The sequence below is a fragment of the Camelus bactrianus genome, chromosome 15 (assembly GCF_048773025.1).
Source record: "Camelus bactrianus isolate YW-2024 breed Bactrian camel chromosome 15, ASM4877302v1, whole genome shotgun sequence".
In the NCBI taxonomy this organism is placed as follows: domain Eukaryota; kingdom Metazoa; phylum Chordata; class Mammalia; order Artiodactyla; family Camelidae; genus Camelus; species Camelus bactrianus.
The window spans coordinates 68,783,977-68,809,517 of NC_133553.1; the positions used below are offsets into that span (position 1 = coordinate 68,783,977).

General features: G+C 40.6%; 1 protein-coding gene across 1 annotated transcript in view; it reads right to left on the reverse strand.

Annotated features, from left to right (window-relative positions):
• Window positions 1-16,687: 16,687 nt before the first annotated feature.
• TACR1 (tachykinin receptor 1) overlaps window positions 16,688-25,541 on the reverse strand; it is a 171,135-nt gene continuing 162,281 nt past the window's right edge. Inside the window, exons 4-5 of the mRNA XM_010953344.3 lie at window positions 21,490-21,686; window positions 16,688-19,909 (exon numbers count right to left, since the gene is read on the reverse strand). Coding sequence (XP_010951646.1) covers window positions 19,618-19,909; window positions 21,490-21,686 — 489 coding nt within the window. The 3' untranslated portion in view covers window positions 16,688-19,617. The remainder of the gene's footprint in view (window positions 19,910-21,489; window positions 21,687-25,541) is intronic.

Consider the following 25,541-nt stretch of genomic DNA (forward strand, 5'->3'; position numbering starts at 1 on the left):
TAGGAGCAAAATTAATAATAAATATACTGGATCCATATGTACTGGATCCAAAAAGTACTCCCAAGGAACATAAAAGAATATATGAGGATCATTTTCAAGGTTATGAAGAGGTTAACTTCTTAATTATGGGTATAGTACATACATAATTAAAATAATGACAGGAATTTAAAAGGAATTTAACAAAATAATTAAAAAGTTACCTAAGAAACACTCTATTTTCACATTGTATTTTTTGAAATAAAAATGCATATATATTACTTTTGCAAGGAGAAAAAAATACAGCTATGAAAATGCAATGAGTAAATACAGAAAAAAAATTTAGAAAAGAAGTTATATGGGAAGGACTTACCTGATGTGAATATAATATATAAAAAGACTGTAAAAAAATGACGATTAATTTCATGTACTGCCTCAAGACATAAATAAGCAAATCTCCAATGAAGACATACAAATGGCCAATAGGCACATAAAAAAAAAATGATCTCAGAACTCTCCCTGGGTGGGGATCCAATAACTCCATTCTTAAAATATATGAAGAGCCATCACATCCTGGGAGGCCCAGGAAAAGATATTTGGCTTCCATAATTGTTTCAAACTTATCCCATGTTGTAGCGTTCTTGTCCATTCACCAATTCCTCAGACATGGTGCTCTTAGGATAAACTCAAAATATGTATTTTTTGGTTTGTTTGATTAAACTCATTTCTACTTCTCCTCTTTCCAAAAAGTTCTGAGGCTGTTAGTAGCAACAAAGCAAATAAAATGGAAATAGTATCAACTGGAAGGATAATGCACAATGTGAGTGTTGAGTTAAGGTCTATTCAATATCTTACTGAGGACTATAACCCAGGAGCCAGCCTCTCAGCTAGCTCTGAGGAACTCTTCCAAAGAGGTAGGGGAAAGGCTAGTTTATATGTAATTTTTATTAGTGAATACACCCACTTGAGCATACATCTTGGTGAAAGATTACTGCTAGTCAAAAAGAACAGATATCTCAAGTTAACGATTACCGTGCTTTTCTATGTATGGCAAAATGCAAGAAGTGAGGTTCATTAAAATTCTTCCTGAAAGGCCTCTATCTAAGGGGTTGTTTGTCCAAGGCACAGAGCATCTTGTTACCATCTTTAATTTCTTCTGTCTGAATCACAGAGTGCTTGCTTCACCCTGTTACTGCCTTAATCCCTTTGTCTGAAGTGCTGAATGCGCTGTCAGCCAGTGACAGCAGCATGCTAATCTTTGCAGACTTGGATGCTGAGTGAAACGCTCTTTGCTTTTCTTTTGTTTGCCCCTTTTGGTTACAAATTCAAACAAAGTTTGGGAGGCATTTTATGATCGATTTGTCCCATGGCCCTAGGAAGGCTAATTCCTAGGTGAAGACATGATTTCATTGATAGACCACTTGATGTCCTGTGACTGAACTGGGCTCTTCTAATGGTAAGCATAAATGTCCCCGGATCACCTGTTTCACTAGTCTGTTACGGTCCAGGAAATGATTCTCTCTAGAGTTTACACTACTATAATCAATCTTAATCTTATACAGAATTGTATAGCTGGACAATTGTTTCTAGTCACTTAGTCATCACTGTTTTGTCAGAAACCCAGTTGCACATTGTGAAATACAAGAAACAACAATCTTATAAAATAAACAGAATACAAGTAATATAGCTAGTAGCAATAATAAGGTCATAATAATATATGAAAGTCCAAGAAGTCAAGAAAACACTATAAATAATCATACAGGTCAAGTCTGGTGTCTTGGTATAGTTGTCTACTTCTGATGTCATCTTCTTCTTGTCCTGGTGTCTTCTCTGTTTGAGAGTTGCTATAAGGTGAGTTTGAGGTTAGTGATCCTCTCTATAGACCAGTCCAGTGCAGGGACCCTTTACAAGTGGGAAATATGAAACTAAGAGTCAATTTCCTTTAGTTTGTGGTGCATTAGCTAGTTAAAAATACCTGATAAGGGCCTTTCCATCTAGGCTGGAGAGGGTCCTTTAAATGATGTCTTTTCCAGTATGTGCTCCTGGTTGTAGATCATGGGGTATCTGAGCTTCATCAAAAGATAGATTACTGTGGTAAACTATGAAGGCAAGCTTAAAATGTCTTTCAATAATTTAATTAAACTTTGTAATAATGTAACACAGCAACAAGGAGCCAGTTAATAGTGAGTCTTAGGCAGGAAATACCAAACCTTACAGAAAATTAATAGCACTAGAATTTAATATACATAAAGGTATATTACTGAAACATACTTTTCTTCTCTAAAATCATCCTCCCTTCCACCAAATGTACCCAAGGTGAGACTAACTTATTTACAAAATAAGTCTGGTTTCTATAAACTTGGCCTGATTATTTATATAAGTTTATCAAAAATAGCAGTTGATCATATAGGTGCTTTTAAATTTGCTTTGCTGGAATTTTTCATAAGGAATCATAGAACTTTAAAAGGTCTTTCATGGCCAGGAAAAGTTGCACCAAAGACTTTTCAGATTATCCTACAATGCCTATGGATTTGACTGAATTCCTCTCTCACTGAAATCCCCCAAATACCTTGAGGTTTCTGCACCTGTCAAGAGGTAACATTTCTTATTCACCTGGTAAGGTTGCTGGGAACCTCATAAGTAATTTACCAAGCTATATTCCTATAATCAACCAGTGTCAGTGAGCCTGCCTAAGCCCCTCTCTCAAATCCCCGAGAGACTTCATACTCAAGAATCTTCTTGGGAAAATGGATGGAGGTCTCTATGTTCTGCAGCTTTTTCTTTCTGTACAGGGGCGGATGCCTACCTACCAGAATAGAAGTCTCTCTATCTTTTCTAAATCTAGGTAATCTGACCCTGGGATAGGCTTCCATCTGTGTAGCAGCAGAATCTTATTTTGAAACTGCTAGGGATGATTTGAAATGAAGCTGGAAACTACTTGAATTAAAATGGCAAGCAGGGCTAACAGGATAATTATGGCACAGCCTCAGAAGGGCAATACCCAAAGCAGGACACTAGGCATTTGCCAGCCGAGTTCTTCATTCCATTTTCATTTTTAAAATTTAGGAAAAAATTTAATTTTTAATTTATTTTTTATTGAATTTAGTCAATTAAGATGTGTCAGTCTCTGGTGTACAGAACAATGTCCCAGTCACTTCATCCCATTTTCTGACGCTTCCTGCCTGCTCTAATAGTCTTCTGTTCTCTTCTTGTACCTGGTCTGATTGGTTATAATCCCCTGTGTGGCCAGGTTTAGGGCAGGCAAGGTGGGAAAGAAATGGATTTAAATGAGTTACTACAAGCTATTGAATATATTTCCCTATGCTATACAGTATAAATCTGTTTATCTATTTTATATATACCTGTCAGTATCTGCAAATCTCAAACTCCCAGTTTATTCCTTCCCACCTCCCTCCCCCCTGGCAACTGCAAGTCTTATTTGGTGATTTACTTTGCTCTAAGACTAAAGACCATAATGCTTATCAAGGCCCATAAAGGTGTCTAAGATTCTCTGCCTCCCTTTTTTCTAGCTTTGCCTTCCATTACTCTTTCCTCCCTCTTCACGCATCCAGGCACATTGGCCTTGTGTTTTCAGTACCTTGAATATGCCACACTCCCCCTTGTCACAGGCTTTTCTCTGTGTCATTCTCCATGCTTGACACCCTGTTTTGTTCATTTTATTGGGTTAACTGTCATCTCTCCCCAGGGCCTTATTTTCTCAGAGAAAACTTCCCTGGCATCAAATTCTAGGTCCAGTTCTTTTATAACAGGCTCTCATAAAAAAGCTTTTTTCCCTTTAATAGTCCTTATCCCAGTTTTTAATGTAATCCCTCTTTTGTGGGATATTTAAAACATGTCTTCTCATTAAGCTGAAAGCTGCTTGCAACTGGGAACCGTGTCTGATTTTACTTCCATTGCATCCTTGATGATCAGCACTGGGCTGATTTTGTGCTGTAGGAGATTCTGTATTGCAGGAGATCAAAGAGTGAATGGATGAACAAGGCACTCTCAGTCCTGAAAGAAGCTTCATATTTCTTGTCACAAGGACCATTGGAGGTTATTTCTAGAATACCACAGCACCCATGGGGCTTCTATGGAAGTTACTAATGCTCTGTGAGGGAACATTTCCAGAGGTGTTGTAAGTGTTTGTTGAAAGAGTGAGTTTCAAGGAATCTCACAATTAGCCCTGTTCTGATTATGTAGACAAGAAAGGTCATCTAGAGAGTCTACACCCCAGCTGTCAATCACACTCCTGGTGCTGCCTTTGGCATCACAACGTCTAATGGAACATACAATGTTTGTTACCTAAAGAGGAATAAAATTTGAGATAAGTCTCTTTACTTCTGGTAAAAAGAAAATATATCCAACTTGTCCTGCTTCTGTCTTTTTTATTTCACCCTTCTTTCCTCTTTCCTTCACTGTGCACATGAGCAACAGTGCTCTGGCAAATAGATTTCCTCCTTTACTTGAATATGAATCTGAGTTCATATGAGTTGAACATAAAGGGAAAGTTGTAAATGATTGAAAAAATCATCAAGTTGAATTGAATGTTTGGATTCTATAAAAAATAGTTTGTTCACATAAAATTCAGGGAAAACAAACAATTCCATCCCGAGTTGGACAGAGTTCAACACTGGTGTCTCCCAGGAGTTGGCAGCTTTGGCACATGTTTAGAAATTTGAGGAGTGAAAATTTTGTACTTCAATTCTGGTTTTGAAAACTTGCATGAAGGAAGATTCAAACAGAGGAAAAGGGTGAGTGGAAGTTAGTAAGCTTCTTTATGTTTGAGGGAGAATGTTGGAATGTTGGAAGGAGACAGTAGGAATGGGGACTCAGGGTGGGCAAAGTTGAAAAATAGATTGAATCATCACCTCCTTTTACATTTCCTTCCTCTGTCTTTCTTGTGGCTCTGACCCTGGGCCTTGCTCCCCATCAGCTTCTTAAGCACAGTGCTTTGAGAGTCTACCTAGACTAAGGCCAGCCTGTGTATTAGGAACTCCCTCCACTCACCTGCTTATAATTCATCCCCTTCCTCATCAAATTTCCAACCTGTTGTCTGCTGAACAGAAAAACACAACCTGAAAGTTGAGAGTTATATTTCATTTGGGGCAATCCTGAGGACTTAAGCCCAGGACACAGCCTCTCAGATAGCTCTGAGGGACTGTTCCAAAGAAGTAAGCAAGGAACCAGGATACATAAGAGTTTTTGCAAAACAACAACAATAACAACAACAACAGCAGCAACAACCAAACAAACAAAAAAACCACACCCAACCCCAGGTAGTTGGAACATCAAAAGATTGTCATTAATTAAAGAAAAACAGACATCTTAAGTTAATAAGTTTAGCACTTTTGTTTTTTACATATGGGAAAATGCAAGAGTCTGGGCTCATTTAAATCATTTCTTTGATATGCACCTTAACTATGTAGGACCAATATCCTGTTTTTGTCCACCCTGAATCTCCTCAGGCTGCACAGTTGCGAGGCAGCTGCACTGGCTGATGGCTTGATGGCTGCAACATCCTGTCTTCAAATACTTGCATAAGGCATTCAACAGAGGCCCTCTTCCTGGGTGTACAGGTTAGATTCAGAGCAAGATCATTATTAGTTTTATTAGCCCCTGCATATTAGCTCCTGGTTTTACTTCATGTTGTGTGGGCTCAGCTAAACCTGTTGATTTCCTTTAGTATGTTTAGTTAATATTGTTGGATAGGCAGATTTATATAACCTGTCTTACAGTACCAGGCAGGGGAAGCAGTCCTCAGTGAAACATGTCTATCCCAAAATATAATTAAGCAAAAGAGATGTAATCATCTTATATAAAGCCCATTTAAATACACAACTTTTTAAACTTTTATCTCAATTCTACCAACTCCTTTGCCTTAAATTTTAGTTTCTATTATGGCTCCATTAAAAAGCCTTAGTCTTTTTAAAATTACAGTATAATCAGTTTATAATGTGTTAATTTCTGGTGTACAGCATAGTGATTCACTTATAAATGTGTGTGTGTGTGTGTGTGTATATATATATATATATATATATTCCTTTTCATATTCTTTTTCACTATAGGCCATTACAAGATATTGAATATAGTTCCCTGTGCTATACAGTAGAAATATGTCTATCTATTTTATATATATTAGTATCTGCAAATCCTGAACTCCCAATTTATCCCTCCCTACCCTATTTCCCCTCTGGTAACCATAAGTTTGTTTTCTATGTCTGAGTCTATTTCTGTTTTTCAAATAAGTTCATTTCTCTTTTTTTTTTTTTTTAAGATTCCACATATAAGTGATATCGTATGGCATTTTTCTTCCTCTTTCTGGCCTACTTCACTTAGTACCACAATCTCCAGATCCATCCATGTTGCTGCAAGTGGCATTATTTTATTATTTTTTTATGACTGAGTAGTGTTCCATTGTATGTATATACACCACATCTTCTTACTTCTGTCACTTGTCAATGGACATTTAGGTTGATGTCATATCTTGGCTATTGTAAATAGTGCTGCTATGAACATTGAGGGGCATGCATCTTTTTGAATTAGAGTTTCCTCTGGATATATGCCCAGGAGTGGGCTTGCTGGATCATAGGGTAAGTAGTATTTTCAGGTTTTTTTTCAGGAATCTCTGTACTGTTTCAGGGAAAACATAATGGCTGCACCAAACTACATTCCAACCAACATTGTAGGAGGATTCTCCAGCATTTATCATTTGCAGACTTTTTAATGATGGCCATTCTAACCACTGGGAGGTGATACCTCATTGTAGTTTTTGGTTTTTTTAATGTATACTTATGTTTTTGGTGGGGGGAGGTAATTAGGTTTATTTATTTATTTCTTAGAGGAGGTACTGGGGACTGAACCCAAGACCTCATACATGCTAAGCATGAGCTCTACCACTTGAACTATACCCTCCCCCCATCATTGTAGTTTTGATTTGCATTTCTCTGACAATTAATCATATTAAGCATCTTTTTTCAGGTATCTTTTGGGAATTTTTGTCTTCACTGGAGAAATATTTACTTAGGTCTTCTGTTCATTTTTGGAGTTTTTGTTGTTGTTGTTGTTGTTGTTGTTATTGAGCTGTATGAGCTGTTTGTATATTCTGGAAATTAAGTCCTTGTCAGTTGCATCATTTGCAAATATTTTCTCTCATCCTGTATGTTGTCATTTTATTTATGGTTTCCTTTTCTGTGCAAAAGCTTTTCAGTTTAATTGGGTCCTAATTGTTTATTTTTGCTTTTATTTCTATTACTTTAGTGAATGGATGGAAAAAGATATTGCTGTGATTTATGTCAAAGAGTATTCTGCTTATGTTTTCCTCTAGGAATTTTAGAGTAGCTTGTCTTACACTTAGGTCTTTAATCCATTCTGAGTTTATTTTTGTATATGGTGCTAGAAAATGTTCTAATTTTACTCATTTACATTTAGCTGTCCCATTTCCCAGCAACACTTAATGAAGGGCTGTCTTTTCTTCATTGTATATTCTTATCTTCTTTGTCATAGATTAATTGACCATAAGTGCATGGGTTTATTTATGGACTTTCTATTCTGTTCCACTGATCTATGTGTCTGTTTTTGTGCCAGTACCATACTGTTTTGATTACTGTAGCCTTGTAGTATAGTCTGAAGTCAGGGAGCATGGTTCTTCCAGCTCCATTCTCTTTTCTCAAGATTATTTTGGCTATTTAGGCTCTTTTGTGTTTCCATGCACATTAAAAAAATTTTATTTCAGTTATGTGAAAAATTCCATTGTTAATTTGACAAGTATTGCATTGAATCTGTATAAGACCTTGGGTAGTATGCATGCCCTTTATTTTAAAGTCATTTGTCTGATGTTAGCATTGCTATCCTTGCTTTCTTGTCATTTCCATTTGTATGAAATATCTTTTTTTTGTCCCCTCACTTTCAATCTATGTGTGTCCTTTGCCTTAAAGTGGGTCTCTTGTAGGTAGCATGTTGTAGGCACTTATTGTATCATCCAATCTGCTACTCTATGTCTTTTGACTGGAGCATTTAGTCCATTGATATTTAAAGTAATTATTGATAGATATGTATTTATTGTGTTTTTAAACCTTGTTTTCCAGTTAACTTTGTATTTCTTCTTTGTTTCTTTTATTTTCTTTTTGTTTTTCCTTTCTTGGTTTAATAATTTTCTTTTGTATTATCCTTGAGTTTTCTTCTTTTTGGTTTTTGTGACTCTGTTGTATGTTTTTGATTTGTGGCTATCCTGTTTTTCAAGAATATTGACCCATTACTATACCTACTTGCCTTAGAGTAGTAGTCATATAGGGTCAAACACATTCTTAAACATACAAACAAAAAAACTACATTTTTACTCCCCTCCATCATATTTTATAATTCTGGTGTCCTCTTTTACATCTTCATGTTTATTCTTTTGCTATTCATTGTAGTCATTGCTTTCACAATTTTTTTTTTATTTTTAAAAATCTATGTACTGATTTACAGTGTACAGAAATAAGTGATTTATCTTCCAGTTGTGATCTTCTCTTTCCTATGGATTCCTGCTTCTTTTCTATTTAGAGAAGACCTTTTAAAATTTCTTCTTAGATTGATTTAGTATTGCTGTATCCTTTTAGTTTTTGCTTGTCTGAGAAATTCTTTCTCTCTCCTTCTATTCTAAATGATAATCTTGCTGGGTTGACTATTGTAGGTTGCAGGTTTCTCCCTTTCAGTCCTTTGAATATATCTTGCTACTCCCTTCTTGCCTGCAAAGTTTCTGTAGAGAAATCAATTGATGGCATTATTGGGGTTTCCTTGTAATTAACTCTTTGTTTTTCTCTTACTGCCTCTTGCTCCTCTCTTTATTTTAACTTTTGCCATTTTGATTATAAAATGTCTTGGCGTGAGTCATTTCGAGTTCATCTTGTTTGAGACCTTCTGTGATTCCTATTCCTGGATATCTGTTTCCTTCTTTAGGTTTGGAAAGATTTTACCCATAATGTCTTCAAATACATTTTCAATTCCCTTTTCTCTTCTTTGTCCTTCTGGAATCCCTAGGTAATGTGTAGATTGGCAAGCTTTATATTATCCCACAGACCTCTTTCTTGCTTTCATTTAAAAAAAATGTGTCTTTCTTTCTGTTGTGCTAATTGGGTGATTTCCATGACTCCATCCTCCAGGTCACTTAATCTTTCTTATGCATCATCCAGTTTGTTATTTATTGTCTTTAGTTCAGCTTTCAACTCAGCAAGTAAGTTTTCTAATTTTAAGTGGCTCCTCTTTATAGTTTGTAGTTCCTTTTTACATTTGTATCAGCAGCCTTTCTTAATTCCTTCAGTATTTTTATTACCTCCTTTTGAACTTAGGATCTGGTAGACTGGAAACTTATGTTCCAGTGTTCTTTCAGGGGCATTCTCTTGATATTTTAATAGGGAGTGGTTCTTTTGCTTCTTCATTTTACTTATATTTCTCTGACTCATGATTTTAGGAGGAGAAATGGTTATCTACTCTGGTCTTGAAGGGCTGTTTTTATGTGGGACTGTCCCTCTGTAGCCTGTGTGAGTCTAATATTTTTTGTGTAGGGCTCTTTTTAGTGTACGTGCTTGCTATGTCTTTCCTCAGTGTGTGCTAGCCATTATTCCCTCAATAGGAAATGTGATTGGTATTGTGGTGACCAGAGCCTGCACTGGATGTTGAGTGGGGCCTCATTTTTTTTCTCTGTGGTTGTCACAGTCATGTCAGGGGCAGAGTTTGCCCCCAAGTTATTGGAGTAGAAGCCCCCAGATCTGTTTCTGAACTTCAGTGCGAGGTAGGAAGGACTGGAGAGCTTCTGCTGGGAGAGGAGCCACTGAGTATCCTTCTGTAGGATCTATCCACCAGAAGATGTGCTCTGTGGTGTCACCTGCCACTCATTAGGCAGACTCACAAAGAACAGTGTTGGCACTGCCTTTGGCCCAGCCTCAACCATAGGAATGCAGGCAACCCGCTGGGGCATCCCTCATGTTCTGTGGTCCTAAAGGCACCAGTGCAGATTTGTGGCACAGATCTGCTGGAGTCAGGCACTGGGACTGCCATAATAGCGCACCTGGACAGGAGCGCTATTTTGGAGCTACAGAATCAGCCCAGACTCTGGCCCTGCCTCTGTGTGTGGATACCCCCAAAGCTTGCAGCCATTAATGCCAAACCTTCCCCAACCAGGAGAGCACAAATAATCCACTAGGTGTCCCATGGGCACAGAGTTTACAAGCCTGCATAAATCCATGGATCTTACAGATGCTGCTTCTGAAGTTGCATGGACCCTGAGGATTGGATCAGATTCCACTGCCTCTGCATGTGGGCAAACTGCAAGTGCTTGCATGTTCCCAGATCTCATAGAGAAGGAGCTGTGCCTGCTGTGAGCAAGCCTAGAGTGAGGCTACTATTGAGGGTCCCACCCCCTTCCTTCTCACATGAGTTAATAATGGGGCTAACAATGGGGCTTCTGTGGTGAATCCAGGCTCAGTCTTGTGCATGCCCCCAGTTACGGTTTGACCCACACTCCAGCCCCTTTTGGCTGTTTCTGTGCAGCCAACTCTAGTCCTCTAACTCAGGTCTGTCTTCTGAAGCTCAAGTTTTAGCTCCCAGTCCTCATGTGCACCAGCATATGACCATCTTGATTTGAGGAGTGCAGGGAGGTGGCCAGGAAAGGCTGTGCTGGTCTCTCTCCATTCTGACTGCTGCAATCTGGCTGCTGCACTTTTCTCTGAGCCTCTGAAGCTTTCTGTCTGTCCTGGCTGATCTCCCAGACAGTGAAGGGGGTTCTCAGGGTGCAGGAACCTTTCCTCTTTCACAGTTTCCTCCCAGGGTGCAGGTCCCAACACAATTCCTTTTTTTTTTTTCTTTCATCCTATCTGATTATGTGATTACCTTTCTTGCAACTTTGGTTGCATGAGACCTTCTATCAGCATTCAGTAAGTATGCTGTGAGAACTGGTCCACATGTAGATGTATTTTTTGATGTATTTATGAGAGGTGAGCTCTGTGTCCTTCTGTTCTGCCATCTTGATCTCCTCCCAGAAACCTTTCTTTTTATCCAGACCAGTTTTATCTGTTTTTGTATAAAAGACTTTGGGTTCCCCAGTGATGGGTTGAGTCAAGGGACTCAGACCTTTTTTCTTAATATTTTTTAACTTAATTAATTGGCCCAAGCAATTGTTGGTCAGATATCTCAGTGCAATTTTTTCTGCCTTTTAAATCTCTCTCTCTCTCCATATATATATTAATTAGGATAAATAGAATGGACTTTTTTTGGGCCATTTAATGTTGTGGACCAATAGGGGGTTCCCTTTGGCCAATCCAACCTTAGGTAGTGTTGTATCAAAATGTTTGTTTAAATCCCATTAACATTCATTTTTTGGACCCCTTTTCTAAACAACCATCTAAAGATTTTTTGTCCATTTGAGATAAGTCCCTTTAAAATTTCTACCTTGTGAAGAAGTCTCTAGATTTTCTTTCTAGTTTTTCTCTTAATTCCCCGTTAATCAACTTAATTAACATTAATTATCCTAATGTTTTTATTAGCATTTGTAAATTTATAAGACCCACTGAAGGGAAGCAGAGACCACAAATAAGGTTTTCCAAATCGATTTTTTTTGTTTTTTTGTTTTTCTTAAATTAAAGGAGTTCTTAGGTTAATCATTTTATATATATATCTTTTCCCACCTTCTAGTTTATTTTATTTTCCCATAGGTACCAATAAAATAGCTGTTTATGAGAGTTCTCTAAAAATTCACCAATTTAGATGTTTCTCCAACTTGAAGGATCCATCATCTGGCCATTGTGAGATATATCTTAGTAGTGACTCAGACCAAAAAGATGCAACAGGCATCCCCACAAGGGAGTGTGAAAAATGCTGCTTAAACATGATCTAGAAACTTTACTCCCAAAAATAGTCTAAGAAAGTAAAGATCTTCATTGTATAGGCTGATGCAATGAAGGTCAAGATGGCAAAAAGCCCCTGAGAGCTGACCCAGTGAGACAAAAAGGCTTCTCAGAATCTCAGTCTATTTTACTGGTTGCCAAATGGCTTCCAAATGTACACCACATGTTTACCTCCTGGATAACAGAGGCCAATTTCTCAACACACACACACACACACACACACACACACACACACACACACACACACACACACACCACCAAAGACCAGGTGGAACAGTTACATCTCCAAGACACAAGAAGAGAAATGCCAGTTCCCCCAAGAAGGGCTTTTGTTTCTTTAAGGTCAGAATTCTGAAAAGATGTTTTATCAAGTTGGCTTTCTGTTAGTTGACTATGTATGCAATAAAAAAGCTCCATATTGGCCGTTTTCAGGGTGAGACTTCTTTTTTAATTCCCAATTAAGTAAGTATATGTAAGTATATATTTTGTACATACATAAACATGGCTGCAATGTTGGTTGGAGGCAAAGATGTTAGGCCAGCCTCTCACCTAAATCACCAAATGGCTGCAGTGGCTGATGGATGGTTGCAACACCCTTTGTTAACTGATATGACAGGCGACATTTTTCTTCCACACTGCTTTCTATTTAGTTGTCTAGTCCAGTGGTTCCATGGGCCATTCACATCATAATGACTGGTATGCTTGTTAAAATTCAGATCTACTAAGTCAGGATCTCTGGAGGTGGGGCTAAGAATCCAGGCATTGATAAACCCCCTATGTGATTTTTATGCCCATTAGGATTTGAAGCCATTGAGTTTGTCTTACCAGTTTTCAGCTTCTTAGTTCCTTCTCTTGGGTACTAAACTCACCTTTCTTTCATGACTCAGCAATTGTGTGGGCAATGTTCAGGTCAACCTGGACCCAGGACTCCCTCACCTTGCACACCAATTTCATGAGCAATCCAGTAGTCCCACCCCTGCCTCCAATATCTAGATGAGTCTGGCCTTGTGGACAGGACATGGATGCTTAAGTTGCTAGTTGTAAATGTAAGATATTATCCTTCTCAGTGACATAAGCTATTTCTCTTTCTAAAAGAAGACTTTATCCCCTAGAGAGATGCATATCTAGGGAATTCTGTGCACTCAAAGCTTAATGTGCCAAGATTAATCACAATTGGAGATCCTTAAAAAAATTTTTTTTTACTTATTTATTTTTATTTAATTAATTTATTTTTGTCAGGGACAGGGAAGTAATAAGTCTATTTATTTATTTGCTTTTGGAGGAGATACCAGGGATTGAACCCAGGACCTTGTGCATGCTAAGCATGCGCTCTACCACTTGAGCTATATCCTCACTCTTACAACTGGAAATCCTTGATAAGCCTCTTCAAATCATAGTTACAACTTGCTCATATAGCTCACCTAATTATAGCGACAACTACAGAGACTATGAGTATAATTTAGCCTTTGAAACATTTTTCTGATGGTGTAATGGACTTACGGAAATTTGCTGCTCCTGGAAAGACCACCTATTAAATTAGCATTTTGGCAACATGTTTGGGATCGGCATTCCAGGCTAGGCTCTATTCCCCTTTAAGAATAGGGTAGAGACCTAGGAATACAATGAATAAAGGAAACAGCAGAAGGTCTTGCTTAAGACATTGGGCTTTGGGATCAGGCAGCTCTGAGATTCAGTTCTCACAATGGGATCTCAAACAAATTACTGTCTATGTCCCATTGTTCTCATATTAAATTAATGACAATAATAACATTGATTTCACAGCATGTGAAAGTTAAACATGATAAATGTACATAAAGTGCTTAGTACAAGATATTTAGAATATAAGTTGTTATTATAATTAATATTATTAATAACATTATTGACATTATAGTTTCCTTCTAAGCAATTCTTCTCTTTTTCCTCTTTTTAGGGCTTCAAACTTCTCTGGAACACAAAGACCTTGGGGATATATTTGTGTGCCTTTTTTCACCGCATTTTGTGTACAGATGCAATCCAGACAACATGAACACCTAGGATCAAAGAGGTCTCAACTTCTTGGGGACCAAATGGGGAATCATCTTGTCTTGATGATAGCTGGGGAATGGATTCTGAGTTCACTGCTTGCTGATGTATAACCTCAATGTTATCTTCTCTCTGAAAAATTAGGCAACAGAATTATATCTCATTTAGGCCATGGGACCCTGAGCCCAGTACAGTAAGAGAGGTCTCCCAGAACACACCCAAGTTTTCCCTCTTTCACCTACTCTACTCACCCTTTTGAGCATTTATACTCTGTCTCTTATGGGACACAGGGACTGAATTCTGCACTGGAAAGCTACAAAAAAATCCATGACAATCATCTAGTAAGGTTAAGAAGCTGGTGAGGTTTGATGGTTCTGAGACATAGCATCCAGTTCCAAATCCAAAGCCAATGTAGATTAGAGCCAGATGTGACCCTGCTAAATCTAATGTATGCAACACAAAACAAATGCCTCCTACCTCACAGGTGTTATGATGGGCAACTGAGCCTTCCCTGCCACAACTTGGCATCAGCGGCGCATAAGAAGCAGAGAAGCTTGTTATTTTTTTAAAGAGAGGGTCTGCATGGCATCTCTGAGTGGGCTTCTGGGATGCCATGTCCCCTACTCTGCTTTTCCCCCAATAGAAGGCATAGCTCTCCACTGGTCTCCACTCCACCACTATGACAAAGCCCACTGGAACATTAGGATCAACCAGAGGCATCCGGGAGTTGGCAGAATGGTTAGAAATGTGCGATCTGAAAGAAGGATAATGACATGAGGAGTCCGTGGTGGAGCCCCATGATCAGCTCTCAAAATCAGATTGGAAGTTCTCCTGGTGGGAACAGAAACAAAAGTGACTGTATGTGTAAGTCCCCACTTCCTGTCCTACATATTCTAATGTGTGTGTCTTTCCTTCTTCAAATCCATAACCCAGACAACACCCAGGCATAGGAAAGTCATGCTCATGGCATTGGCTCTGGGAAACTTCAAAGTGACATCCCCAGATGCTGGCAGAGTGCATTTGGCTGTAGTGTTGGGTACATTATTCATTTGAATCCTTGACCTGTGTGTGGATTTTTATAAAGAGGATCCTCCAGAGGGCAGCAGAGAGCAGTCCTGTGGCCCTGAGACGGAACCCTGAGGGAGGCGGGGGTAAAGGTGGTGGTGGCCAGATTCCACTGGGGTTACTGAGGGACCGGCTTTTGATTTGGGAGATTTAAAATCAACAATAAACTCAATTGAAAAAAAATCAGACATTGAAAGAGGGCTAAAGAATTTGGAACTTCACAACCTAAAAAAGCAAGGATGCCCATCAGATATGAGAAAACTTGGGAGGTTTTGGAAATAAGTGATTGAGACGGGAAAACATTTTCTGTGAGTGATTCCCCGTGCACTGCCACCGAGGAAAACATTAGGCCTTCAGAGCTCAGTGAGAGGGAGATGAGCCCCAGGAGGAGCAGAATGGCTGCTGGGACTTGAAACAGCTTTGGAACAAAATCATAATTCACCTCAGACACCCAGATGAGTTAAAGCTGTAGAATGTCCTTAAAGATGTTCGTGGCAGTAAACATACCAAATTCTTGATTAAGGAGTGTGATTACTCTTCCATGAAAGATGTGCACGAAGAGGCCCTCTTCTATAAACAATTTATTTTCTCTCCTTCTCTGGAGAGCAGAGGATGAATGTTTCTTCCGAGAAGATTCAGGTTTTATACCCTTTATTACGCACACACGCGTGCACACACACACATACACTGTTCTACATATGATTTGTGGGGACCTTAAAGGGAATTTGTGTATTCCTTGAAGCTTATCCAGGCACCTCAGTTTAAGATGCTTTAAACAAAAAAAAATCTTTATTGTTTGTTTCTGAAACTGTGTTGGGTAGCTGTCTAGATTCTTCTCAAAATTCCCTCTTTCAAAGCTTTTACAGTATGTGTCATTGCAAGTCTGTTAACAGCTGCTCATCACTCTTTTGAGGGCACATGCATGAGGGGTGAGGTGGTACAGGTTGGCCTCTACTTCCTGGGCTTTCTTACAGGTTTCCAGGGCTCACAGAGATTAACCACTGAAGTTTCTAATACTGCCAAGGGTTTCCTGAAATGTGCTTTCAAACACAGGGGACAGGACCAAAGCTCTGGTGGCAGTTGTGGAAGTCATGGCACAGATTTCCCTTCAAGAGAGATCTGGTGATGGGTGAGCAATCAGCTGCCTGCCTCCAGCTGCAGAGCATTTAGGACCCATCACAGTTCAAGTGCAGACCACTGTCTCCCCAGAGAGCTCCCAGTCAGTGACCCAGCATGCTGGGGATACCAGCCCTGGCCGTTTCTGCCAGTGCAGGGCTTTTCTCTGGGACCCTTTGCACGCTGGTGGGTCAACTGAGGCTTCCTGCACTGCAGACAGAGGCTCCTCCTGCTCAATCTTCCCCTCTTCCCCTCCCCCTTTCTTCCCAGGTGTCAGATCTGCACAGGGGTCTCAAGGCCCCCTCTGCCTACCTTCTTTACCCTTTATCTTTCCCAAGTGTTCCCCCAATAGGTCTCTTGCTGTCTGCTTCTGAGAGGATTCTGAACGGAGACAGCTCTACTCATAGGTAACATTGTTGGCCACTTCACACAATCCCATTTTACTTTCACAGATCCCCAGCTGAAAACAGCCCCCACATCTTGCCAACCCACTTTGTCACAGGGTTAGGAGTTTGCTGGGTGTTGGGTTCCATTCTTCTGCCCATGCAGTTTTTTAGGGTTCGTAGTACCACTCTCATTCAGCCTCTTGTAGGGTGCTTAGATTCCCTGGAGATGAGACAGAGGCATCAAGTGGTCAAAAACATACTTTATTTCTGTAGGAAGATTCTTTCCAGGATCCCAGGACGGAAAACACAGAAACTTCAGGGACTACTCCTCTCTATTTACATGATTCTTCTTGAAATCCAGGTCAACAACGTCAGCTCCCAAGCCCTCTTTTCCCAGGGTTCCATTCAGTTCTTCCAAGAGAAAGGGCATTCCGGACTGTCTTAGCATTCCAGTGGGAGGTGAGGAGGACGAGGACCCCGTCCCGCAGTTCCTCCCACATAGGTCTCCCTCCCCACCCCTCAGTTACTACAGCCCTACTGGGAGTCCATGACGTACCTCCGCTTCCCTCTGAGAAAGAATGAGGAGGGATTGGCACAATATAAATAGCACATTGTCAGCAACTAAATCCCACATTTTATAAATAACATAACAAAGATGGCCCCATGATGTCTTACATTTGACTACTACTGATTAGTACATCAAGGAAAAACACTTAGGAGATAAATACCGAGTGACACATTTCTGTAAGAATGAGACCCATGCACAGTGCACATCTTGGTGTTTCTCAGCCACGGGAGGTCACAACGATTTTTTAAGTTAAGTGGTGGTTGGAGAGTGGGTCAGAGGAAGGCTTGCTGGGCTCTCTCAAAGGAAACGTTCCACCAGATTTGAAACCGACCCACTCGGTCTTATTATGTCAGTGATGATGCTGTCTAACCACGTCCCTTCAGGTCCTCTGGACTGACTGGTGGCTCCCTTTGGAATTATCTCAGAGAGCTCTTGTTGCAAAAGCCTATCTTAAGGTATTTGCCTTTGGCCCGATTACCTCTGTTGAATGTAAGTCTTTAGAATCCTATGGAGAATCTGCTTCCCAGCTGCCTCCATGCCTGTTGGGTAGCCTAGACCCACTAAGACTGGGGGGTTAGCAATGGCTTATCTGGCAGGCTCCTCAAGAACAGAAGAAGCCATGTGTCCCCAGCTCAAGGTCAGGTCTAGAGCAAGTGCTTAATAATCCTTGCTGAATTCAACTCTAACCTCTTCCATGGAGAGGATGTCCCCTATTCCTTAACACTTTTTTCTTGGGTACCTCTCATAATCATGCTGGTTCTTAAATCCCTCTGAAGTGAATAATCCATACATGGTATGATTCTTTATCAGAAGTATGACTAACACTTTGGGCACTGACTTTTGTTGCCCCAAAATTATGTGTTCTAATCACATATTTACATTGAGATGGCTTTACTTCATTTAATCCTTCTCATGCTGCTTTGGAGAATATGGTTGTCAAGTCTTTCTGGCTTAGACTGTTGCTATACAAATTCCTCCCGGTTTGCCAATGCCCTGTAGGGTTAGAGCCAGCATGGCTGGTAAAGGCTGTGAAGTCTATTCTCAGCATTGTTCCCTCAAAATGATGGATGCAGAACATATGCCTACATTCTTCAAATAATGAGGAAGGCATTCATGGTAGTTACATGAAGTTTCTGCTTTCAGCCACAAATGGACAAAGTGCAGATCTGGAAGACAAAAAGAAACTGCATGCCTACCTGCTGGAAAACCCCAAACTGTGTTAGGACATGAAGCTTTAAGTTCAGGACTCTTGGTCAACTGACTGTTCCATAGGGTTGATCAATCATCCCACCTCTTATAGACAGGAAACCAGCAAAGCCAGGGAGCAGGAAGGGGAGATTCAGAGAGTCTAAAGGGAAGATGCAAGGTGGCCTCTTCCCACAATTGTTGTTGCAGGGTGCAGCCTCCTCAGTCATTCGGCATCTGAGTGTATTGTATGCCTTGTGTTAGTATAAAGCTAAAACTCGATTAGTGCCCCTGCCCTAAGACACCCCAAAGGTCAGAGCAGAGGGCCCACATTTGTCTTCCCTGATGGCATTCTCCATCTCTGAGTCTCAGCCTGCTAAAGCCTGATGAGGAGATGCAGGCTTTGACATGAAGTCCTCTGCTCTGTCATAGACCAAAATCTTCCAGGAGAAGGAAAGTACTCATGGTTTTAGGATAAATCAGAGAATGTCATGTGTGGATATTGACACATGGTCTTGGCAGTCGCCACATCTCTAGTCGCCGGATGTTAAATCGGTAAACTTGCTCCTATTCTTTCTGTGACTACCAGTTTTTGGTGAAATACACAAAAAACTCATAAAATCATTGAGCCACTGAATGCTGAAATTCCAAGGAACACCTTGATAGTAGAATTCAGCCTCACAGTTTTACAGATAAGGAAAGAGGATCAGATAGGTAAGTACGGCACAGCTCTCACTCTGGCTCCATAACAGACGTTAGCTAGAATCAGTAGACATATTCTAGCTGCACTGATTGCCCAGGACACTCGCTGGGGACATAGTACAGATGACCTTGAGGCTCTCAGTCCCATGATGCACTGACATTTTGAGATGTCAGGAAGGGGCAGAAGTATGCCTTCTTTTCATGGGTGCTTAGAAGACAGGGTTCAATCTTTCATTCATATCTTATGTGGTTCCTCCTTTTGTTCACTTTATCAAGCAGAGTCTGAGCCAGTGTGAGCCACCAGCTAAAAGAAGATAATCTAAGCAAGACTGAGAACAAATTTATTGATGTAGGACAGGGCTCCAGGCAAACAGATCCCTTGGATCTGTTGCTTCACTGCAAGATGCACCTTGAAATGAGCACCCACATGCAATTCAAGTTAATTCTAGGATCATGAAATGGACTGTAGAGAAAATCAAGTCTAACCTTCCCATGTTACAGGCTCAGAGAAGTTTGATGATTTGTTTCAGGTCACACGGCTTCTGGGTGGCAAAGACATGGAAGAATCCAGGCTTTTGACTCCAGGATGGAATGTTTTCCCTAAACTATTCTGACCCTTTCACAGGCCCCAAGGATGTTTCCTATGGTTTCTATATTGAGGATTTATTCATGCATGACAAAGACGTGGTGGTCAAGCTACTGACGGCCCTGTGATCTAGGAGAGCGTGTTGGAGTAGAAGCTGAAGCTCTCTGTCATGGTCTTGGAGTTGCTGCGAGAGGAGCCATTGGAGGTCTGGTCCAGGGATGAGGGCATGGCCTTGGGGCCTTCCTCCAGCTCTTCCTCGTGGGCCCCCACCACAGTGGAGACAGTGGTCTCCAGGCGGCTGACTTTGTACACGCTGCCCTGGGTCTGGAGGTACCGAGTGGATTTCATTTCAAGCCCCTCATAATCACCAGCACTGATAAAAGGGCAGCATCGGAAGGCTTGCTTGAAGCCCTGACGGAACCTGGGGAGAGAGAGAGGATGGAGAGGTAACCCTTGGGGATGGCCCACTTTTGGAGGGCTTTCCCATCACTGCAGTAACTCTGTAATACATGGTCATAGCCAAACATGACTCTGTGTGATTATTTTTTAAATTAATTGACAGCTGGAGATGCCAAGGGCAACAAGATTTAAAGGTCAGTCATCAAAGTCAACTCCAGGACTAGAGCCCAGGATCACATGAAATGCATGTCCATACTGAGGGCAGTGGTTGAAATATGCTGCCTTCACTGGTATGGGATCAGCCGATTTTGGGCCAATTCAACATCAGTAAAAACATTCACCAAGTGTTCAGTATGCACACAACACTGTGTCAAGACTCAGTCCTTTTCTTCAAGTGGCCCACTGACTTTCTGCCCATCATGTTCCTTCAGTGCACCTCACTTTCCTTGTTTTTTTAAACAGAGAGATTTAGCCTTTACTTAAAGGCGTGCTGGGAGATTTAACCCAGAAATGTTTAGGTAGGTTGTGAGGTTCTTAGAAGAAAGACGCATCTGTGAGTGAGACTAACAAAGACCATTTGGACAAGTCCCAGAGAATATCAGTCCCCAGATTTACAGCGCCTGAGTGCCTCATTCACAGAAGGCACTTTATAGGCTGATGACTGCTGGCTATAAATGTGACAAGCATTTTGTCCCTCTCCCTGCCTTCTGCCTCCTTTTCACACACAGGCTGGAGTGGTGCTATGTAGGACAGAGCTGCCACCGTGGAATCTCAGCTCCCTCTTGGGGACTCCGCACACTGCAGTGAATTACCTACTGCTGACCACTATTCCTCATGGCTTCTCCCTTTTCTTACTTGTCTGAGGTTGGCTTCCACTTTGGGGAAGGCTTTCCTGACCCCTGTGGCCAAGTAAAGGCAGAATCAAACCTTTGAGGCCCTGACTTCCTTTTGCTTATCTTGTCCTGCTGGACATGATGGAATAAACTGGACAAAGGTGCCCAGATTACATGATGGGATGGGACGAGGACAGTGAGAGACCAGAGAAAGGAAAAGATGCCCTGTGGTGGATAATATTTTAATGGCATCAAACTTGCTCTCTCTCTCTCTTTCTCTCTTGTGCTATTTCTCTCTTTCTGTCTCTCTCTGACTCTATCTCTCTCTGACTTTCTGTCTCTCCCTGTCTGCTTGCGCAGCCTTCTGTGCATGGAATCCATAGAGCAGACTGAGAAAATTCATGAACTTGACCCAGCCTGCAACCTGCTTTATATGCATCAATCACAGAGGTTTTTTTATTCGCCTCTGCCCCCTACCTTCCATCATTGACTTAGTAACCAGTGTTTAAAAGCCAGAGGATTTCACACAAAAATACAGATTTTGCTTCCTTTGGAAAAGAAAAAAAGTCTCCTTGGGGCTCATGCTCCTGCATGGTGATAATCAGCAGGGATTGAACAGGTGATGATTAGTTTAGTTTTCTGCAGTCCCCACTATTCTCTCTTGTCTCACAGCCAGCTTTGCTCATTTAGTTTACCTGCTTGGGGTGGGGGTGATACAAACAAATGGTCTTCTCTTCCTTGGAGAGAGAACTGGGGATGGGATTCTTACCTGTCATTGAGGCAGCAGTAGATGATGGGGTTGTACATGGTAGAGCTCATGGCCAGCCACATGATGGCCAGGTAGACTTGCTGAATAAACTTCTCCAGGTAGAGATCAGGTTTGATGTAGGGCAGGAGGAAGAAGACGTGGAAGGGCAGCCAGCAGATGGCAAAAGTGCATACAACGACAATCATCATCTTAACCACCTGGCAAGAGAGTGAGACAGGTGAGACCACTAGCACACCCTCCTTTTCTCATGGTTACTTACTCTCTTTCTCTGCCTCCTTACTGTGCACGTGTCATATAGAGTGGAAAGTATTTATAATAACACATTTCAACATGGAGGAAGGGCCATTTATATGCCATACCAAAGGAATTCGGTTATGTCAGTGGTTCTCAAAGGGTGGCCCCAGGACCAGCAACATAACCATCACTTGAGAACTTGTCAGAAGGGCAAATTCTTGGACCCCATCCCAGACTTCATGTTTGAGAACCACCATATTATATCATCCTTCTGGGCAATAACTGGAGAAGCCAAGGGAGACCAGACTGATGAATGAAGAGGAATGGGTGTTCAGGAGGAAAAGGCCCAGGAAGGGGGAGAACATAGCAGAAGGAAAGAAGCAATGAGCCAGAGCAGGCTGCTAAGCTTGAAGATTCAAGGGGAGGGAAGAGAAGGGATGGGATTTGGACAGCAGCAGCAAGGGGGGTCAAATGTTTGAAGGGAATAATCATTAAAAGTTTTTATGAGTAATAGGTGATGTAACCCATTCCTTTTTATCCCCAAGAAATCTTCAGAGAAAAACTGCCTAGAAGAGGTCTGGCCAAGATAGCAGAGTAGGAAGACTCTGAGCTCACCTCCTCCCGTGAGCACACCAAAATTACAGCTATTCACAGAACGACTATCTATGAGAATGACCTAAAGATTAGCAGAAAGACTTTCCACAACTAAAGAAATAAAGAAGGAACCATAATGAGATGGGTGGGAGGGGCAGAGATGCAGTAATATTGAAGACCCACAGCCCTGGGGAGGTGACCCACAAATGGAAGGATAATCACAATTACAGAGGTCCTTTCCAAGGAGCAAGAGGTCTGAGCCCCACATTGGGTTCCTCAGCTAGGAGGTCCTGCACTAGGAAGATAAAACTTAAGACTTTCTGGCTTTGAAGTCCAGCAGGGTTTGCATACAGGAAAGCCAGAGGGCTGTAGGAAACAGAGATTCTGTTCTTAAAAGAGTGCATAAAAAAGTATCACATGCTCTAAGTCCCAGCACAGAGGCAATGATTGAAAGAAGCCTAGATAAGACCCACTGCTGACCTTGAAGAAACTCCCAGAGAGGCAGGAGGGAACTGGGACCACCCCTGGGGACATAGACACTGGTGGCAGCCATTTTGGGGAGCTCATTCTACCATGAGGACACTGGTTTTGGCAAATGCCAGTTTAGAGTCCTTCTTCTAGCCTATTAGCTCTGGGAGTTTACCCACCCAGCAGCTGGCTGGCACCAGCTCGAGGCCCCCCATGGACCCATAGTCAGCTGCCCCAGGACCTGGACCTGTGCATCAGTGGGTTGGCACCAGCCTCAGGGCCCTTGTACCTTGCAACTATATAGGCAGGGACTCAACTCCACCAATCAGTGGGCCAGCAGCAACCAAACAAGGCAGGGCTTGGGAGTGAACTGGGCTGGAACTAACCTCATCTACCACAGTAGTCAGCCCCACCACAACAGAAGGGCCCACACAGCACACATAGGAGGCACCCCTAGAGTATATAGCTCTGCTGGTTAGAGGAGACTGTGCTGCTGAGCCCTATAGGGCAACTCCAACATAGGCCACTTTTCCAAGATCAGCACATGTAAACAACTTACCTAATGCATATAAATAAGTAGAGAGAAATAAGCATACACAATGTGAGGAGACAGAGGAATGTGTTCTAAACAGGGAACAAGACAAAAACCTCAGAAAAAGAACTAAATGAGGTGGAGGTAAACAGTCTAGTCGAAACAGAGTTCAAGAGCTTAAAGGTGGTCAATGAACTCAAGAGAAGAATGGATGAACATAATGAGAATTTAAACAAAGAGTTAGAAAATATAAAGAAGGACCAAACAGAGCTGAAGAATACAATAACTGAAATAAAAAAAATACACTAGAAGGAAACAACAATAGATTAGATGATGCAGAGGAATGGATGAGCAAACTGGAAGACATCAAAGCTAAAGAAAAAAGAAAAAAGAAAAAAAAATAACAAAAAATGAGGATAGCTTAAGAGACCTCTGGGACAACCAACCAAAAATGTATTAATATTTGCATTGTAGGGACATTGCATTGTCCCAGAGAGAGAAGAGAGGGGAAAGGGCAAATAACTTATCTGCAGGGATGATAGCAGAAATGTTTCCTAACCTGAGAAAGGAAAGAGACATCCAGATCCAAGAAGTACAGAGTCCCAATCAAGATGAACCCAAAGTAGTTCATATCAAGACACATTATACTAAAATGGCATATATTAAAAATCAGAGAGAATATTAAGAGCAGCAGGAGAAAAGCAAATAGTTACATACACAGGAACTCCTATAAGACTGTCAGCTGACTTTTCAGCAGTAACTTTGCAGGCCAGAAAGGAGTGACACCATACATTCAAAGTGATGAAAGAATAAAACAGACAGCCAAGAATACTCTATTTGGCAAGGCTATCATTCAGATTTGAAGGTGAGATAAAAATTTTAAGACAAGCAACAGCTAAAAGAATTCAACACCACTAAAATGGCCTAACAGAATGTTAAAGGAACTTCTCTAAGTGGAAGAGAAAAGACCACAACCAGAAATATGGAAAACATGAGAGAAAAGAATCTCATCAGTTAAGGCAAGCATACAATAAAAGTAGCAGGTCAACCACTTATAAAGCTAGTAGGGAGCTTAAAAGACAAAAGTAGAAAAATCATCTATATCCACAATAATAGTTAAGGGATATACAAAATGAAAAGATATAAAATATGATGTCAAAAACATTAAAAATGATGGGAGAATAAAAGTGAAGGACAGTTAGAATACGTTCAGACTTAAATGGTCACCATCTTAAAATAATCACATATGTATGTATATATAGGTTGCTATATATAAATCTCATGGTAACTATGAACTGAAAATCTATATTCGATATACATGAAAAAAGAGAAAGGAATCCAAATATAACTTTAAAGGCAAACATTAACTCACAAGGGAAGAGAGCAAAAACGGAAGAAAGGAACAACAACAACAAAAAAAACTATAAAAACAACTAGAAAACATTAAAAATGGCAATAAGTACATACCTATCAATAATAACTTTGAATTTTAATAGACTAAGTGCTTCAATAAATAGACATAGAGTGGAAGAATGGATACAAAAATAAGACCCATATATACGGTGGCTACAAGAGACTTACTTCAGATTTAAAGATACACAGACTGAAAGCAAAGTGAAGGAAAAACTTATTCCATGAAAATGGAAATGAAGCTAAAGCTGGGGTAGCAATACTTATACCAGACAAGATAGACTTTAAACAAGACTATGACAAGAGACAAAGAAGGACATTACATAAAGATCAAGGACTCAATCAAAGAAGAAGTGATAACATTTGTAATTTATAGGTACCCAATATAGGAGCACTTAAATATCTATAGCAAATATTAACAAACATAAAGGGAGAAATCGACAGTAACACAATAATAGGAAACTTAAACAACTAAATTAAATCAATGGGAAAATCATCCAGGCAGAAAATTAGTAAGTGAAATTGACCTTAAGAGATACATTAGACATATTTATAAATTGAGAGAGGGAGAGACAGACAGACAGAGAGAGAGAGAGAGAGAGAGGGAGAACATTCTATTTAAAAGAAGCAGAATACGCATTCTTTTCAAGTACACATGGAACACTCTCCAGGATAGATCACATGCTAGGCCACGAAACAAGCCTCAGTAAAGTTAAAAAGACTGAAATTATATTAAGCATCTTTGCCAACCACTATGCTATGAGACTGGAAATCAATTACAAGGGAAAAAAAACTGCAAAAAACACAAACACAT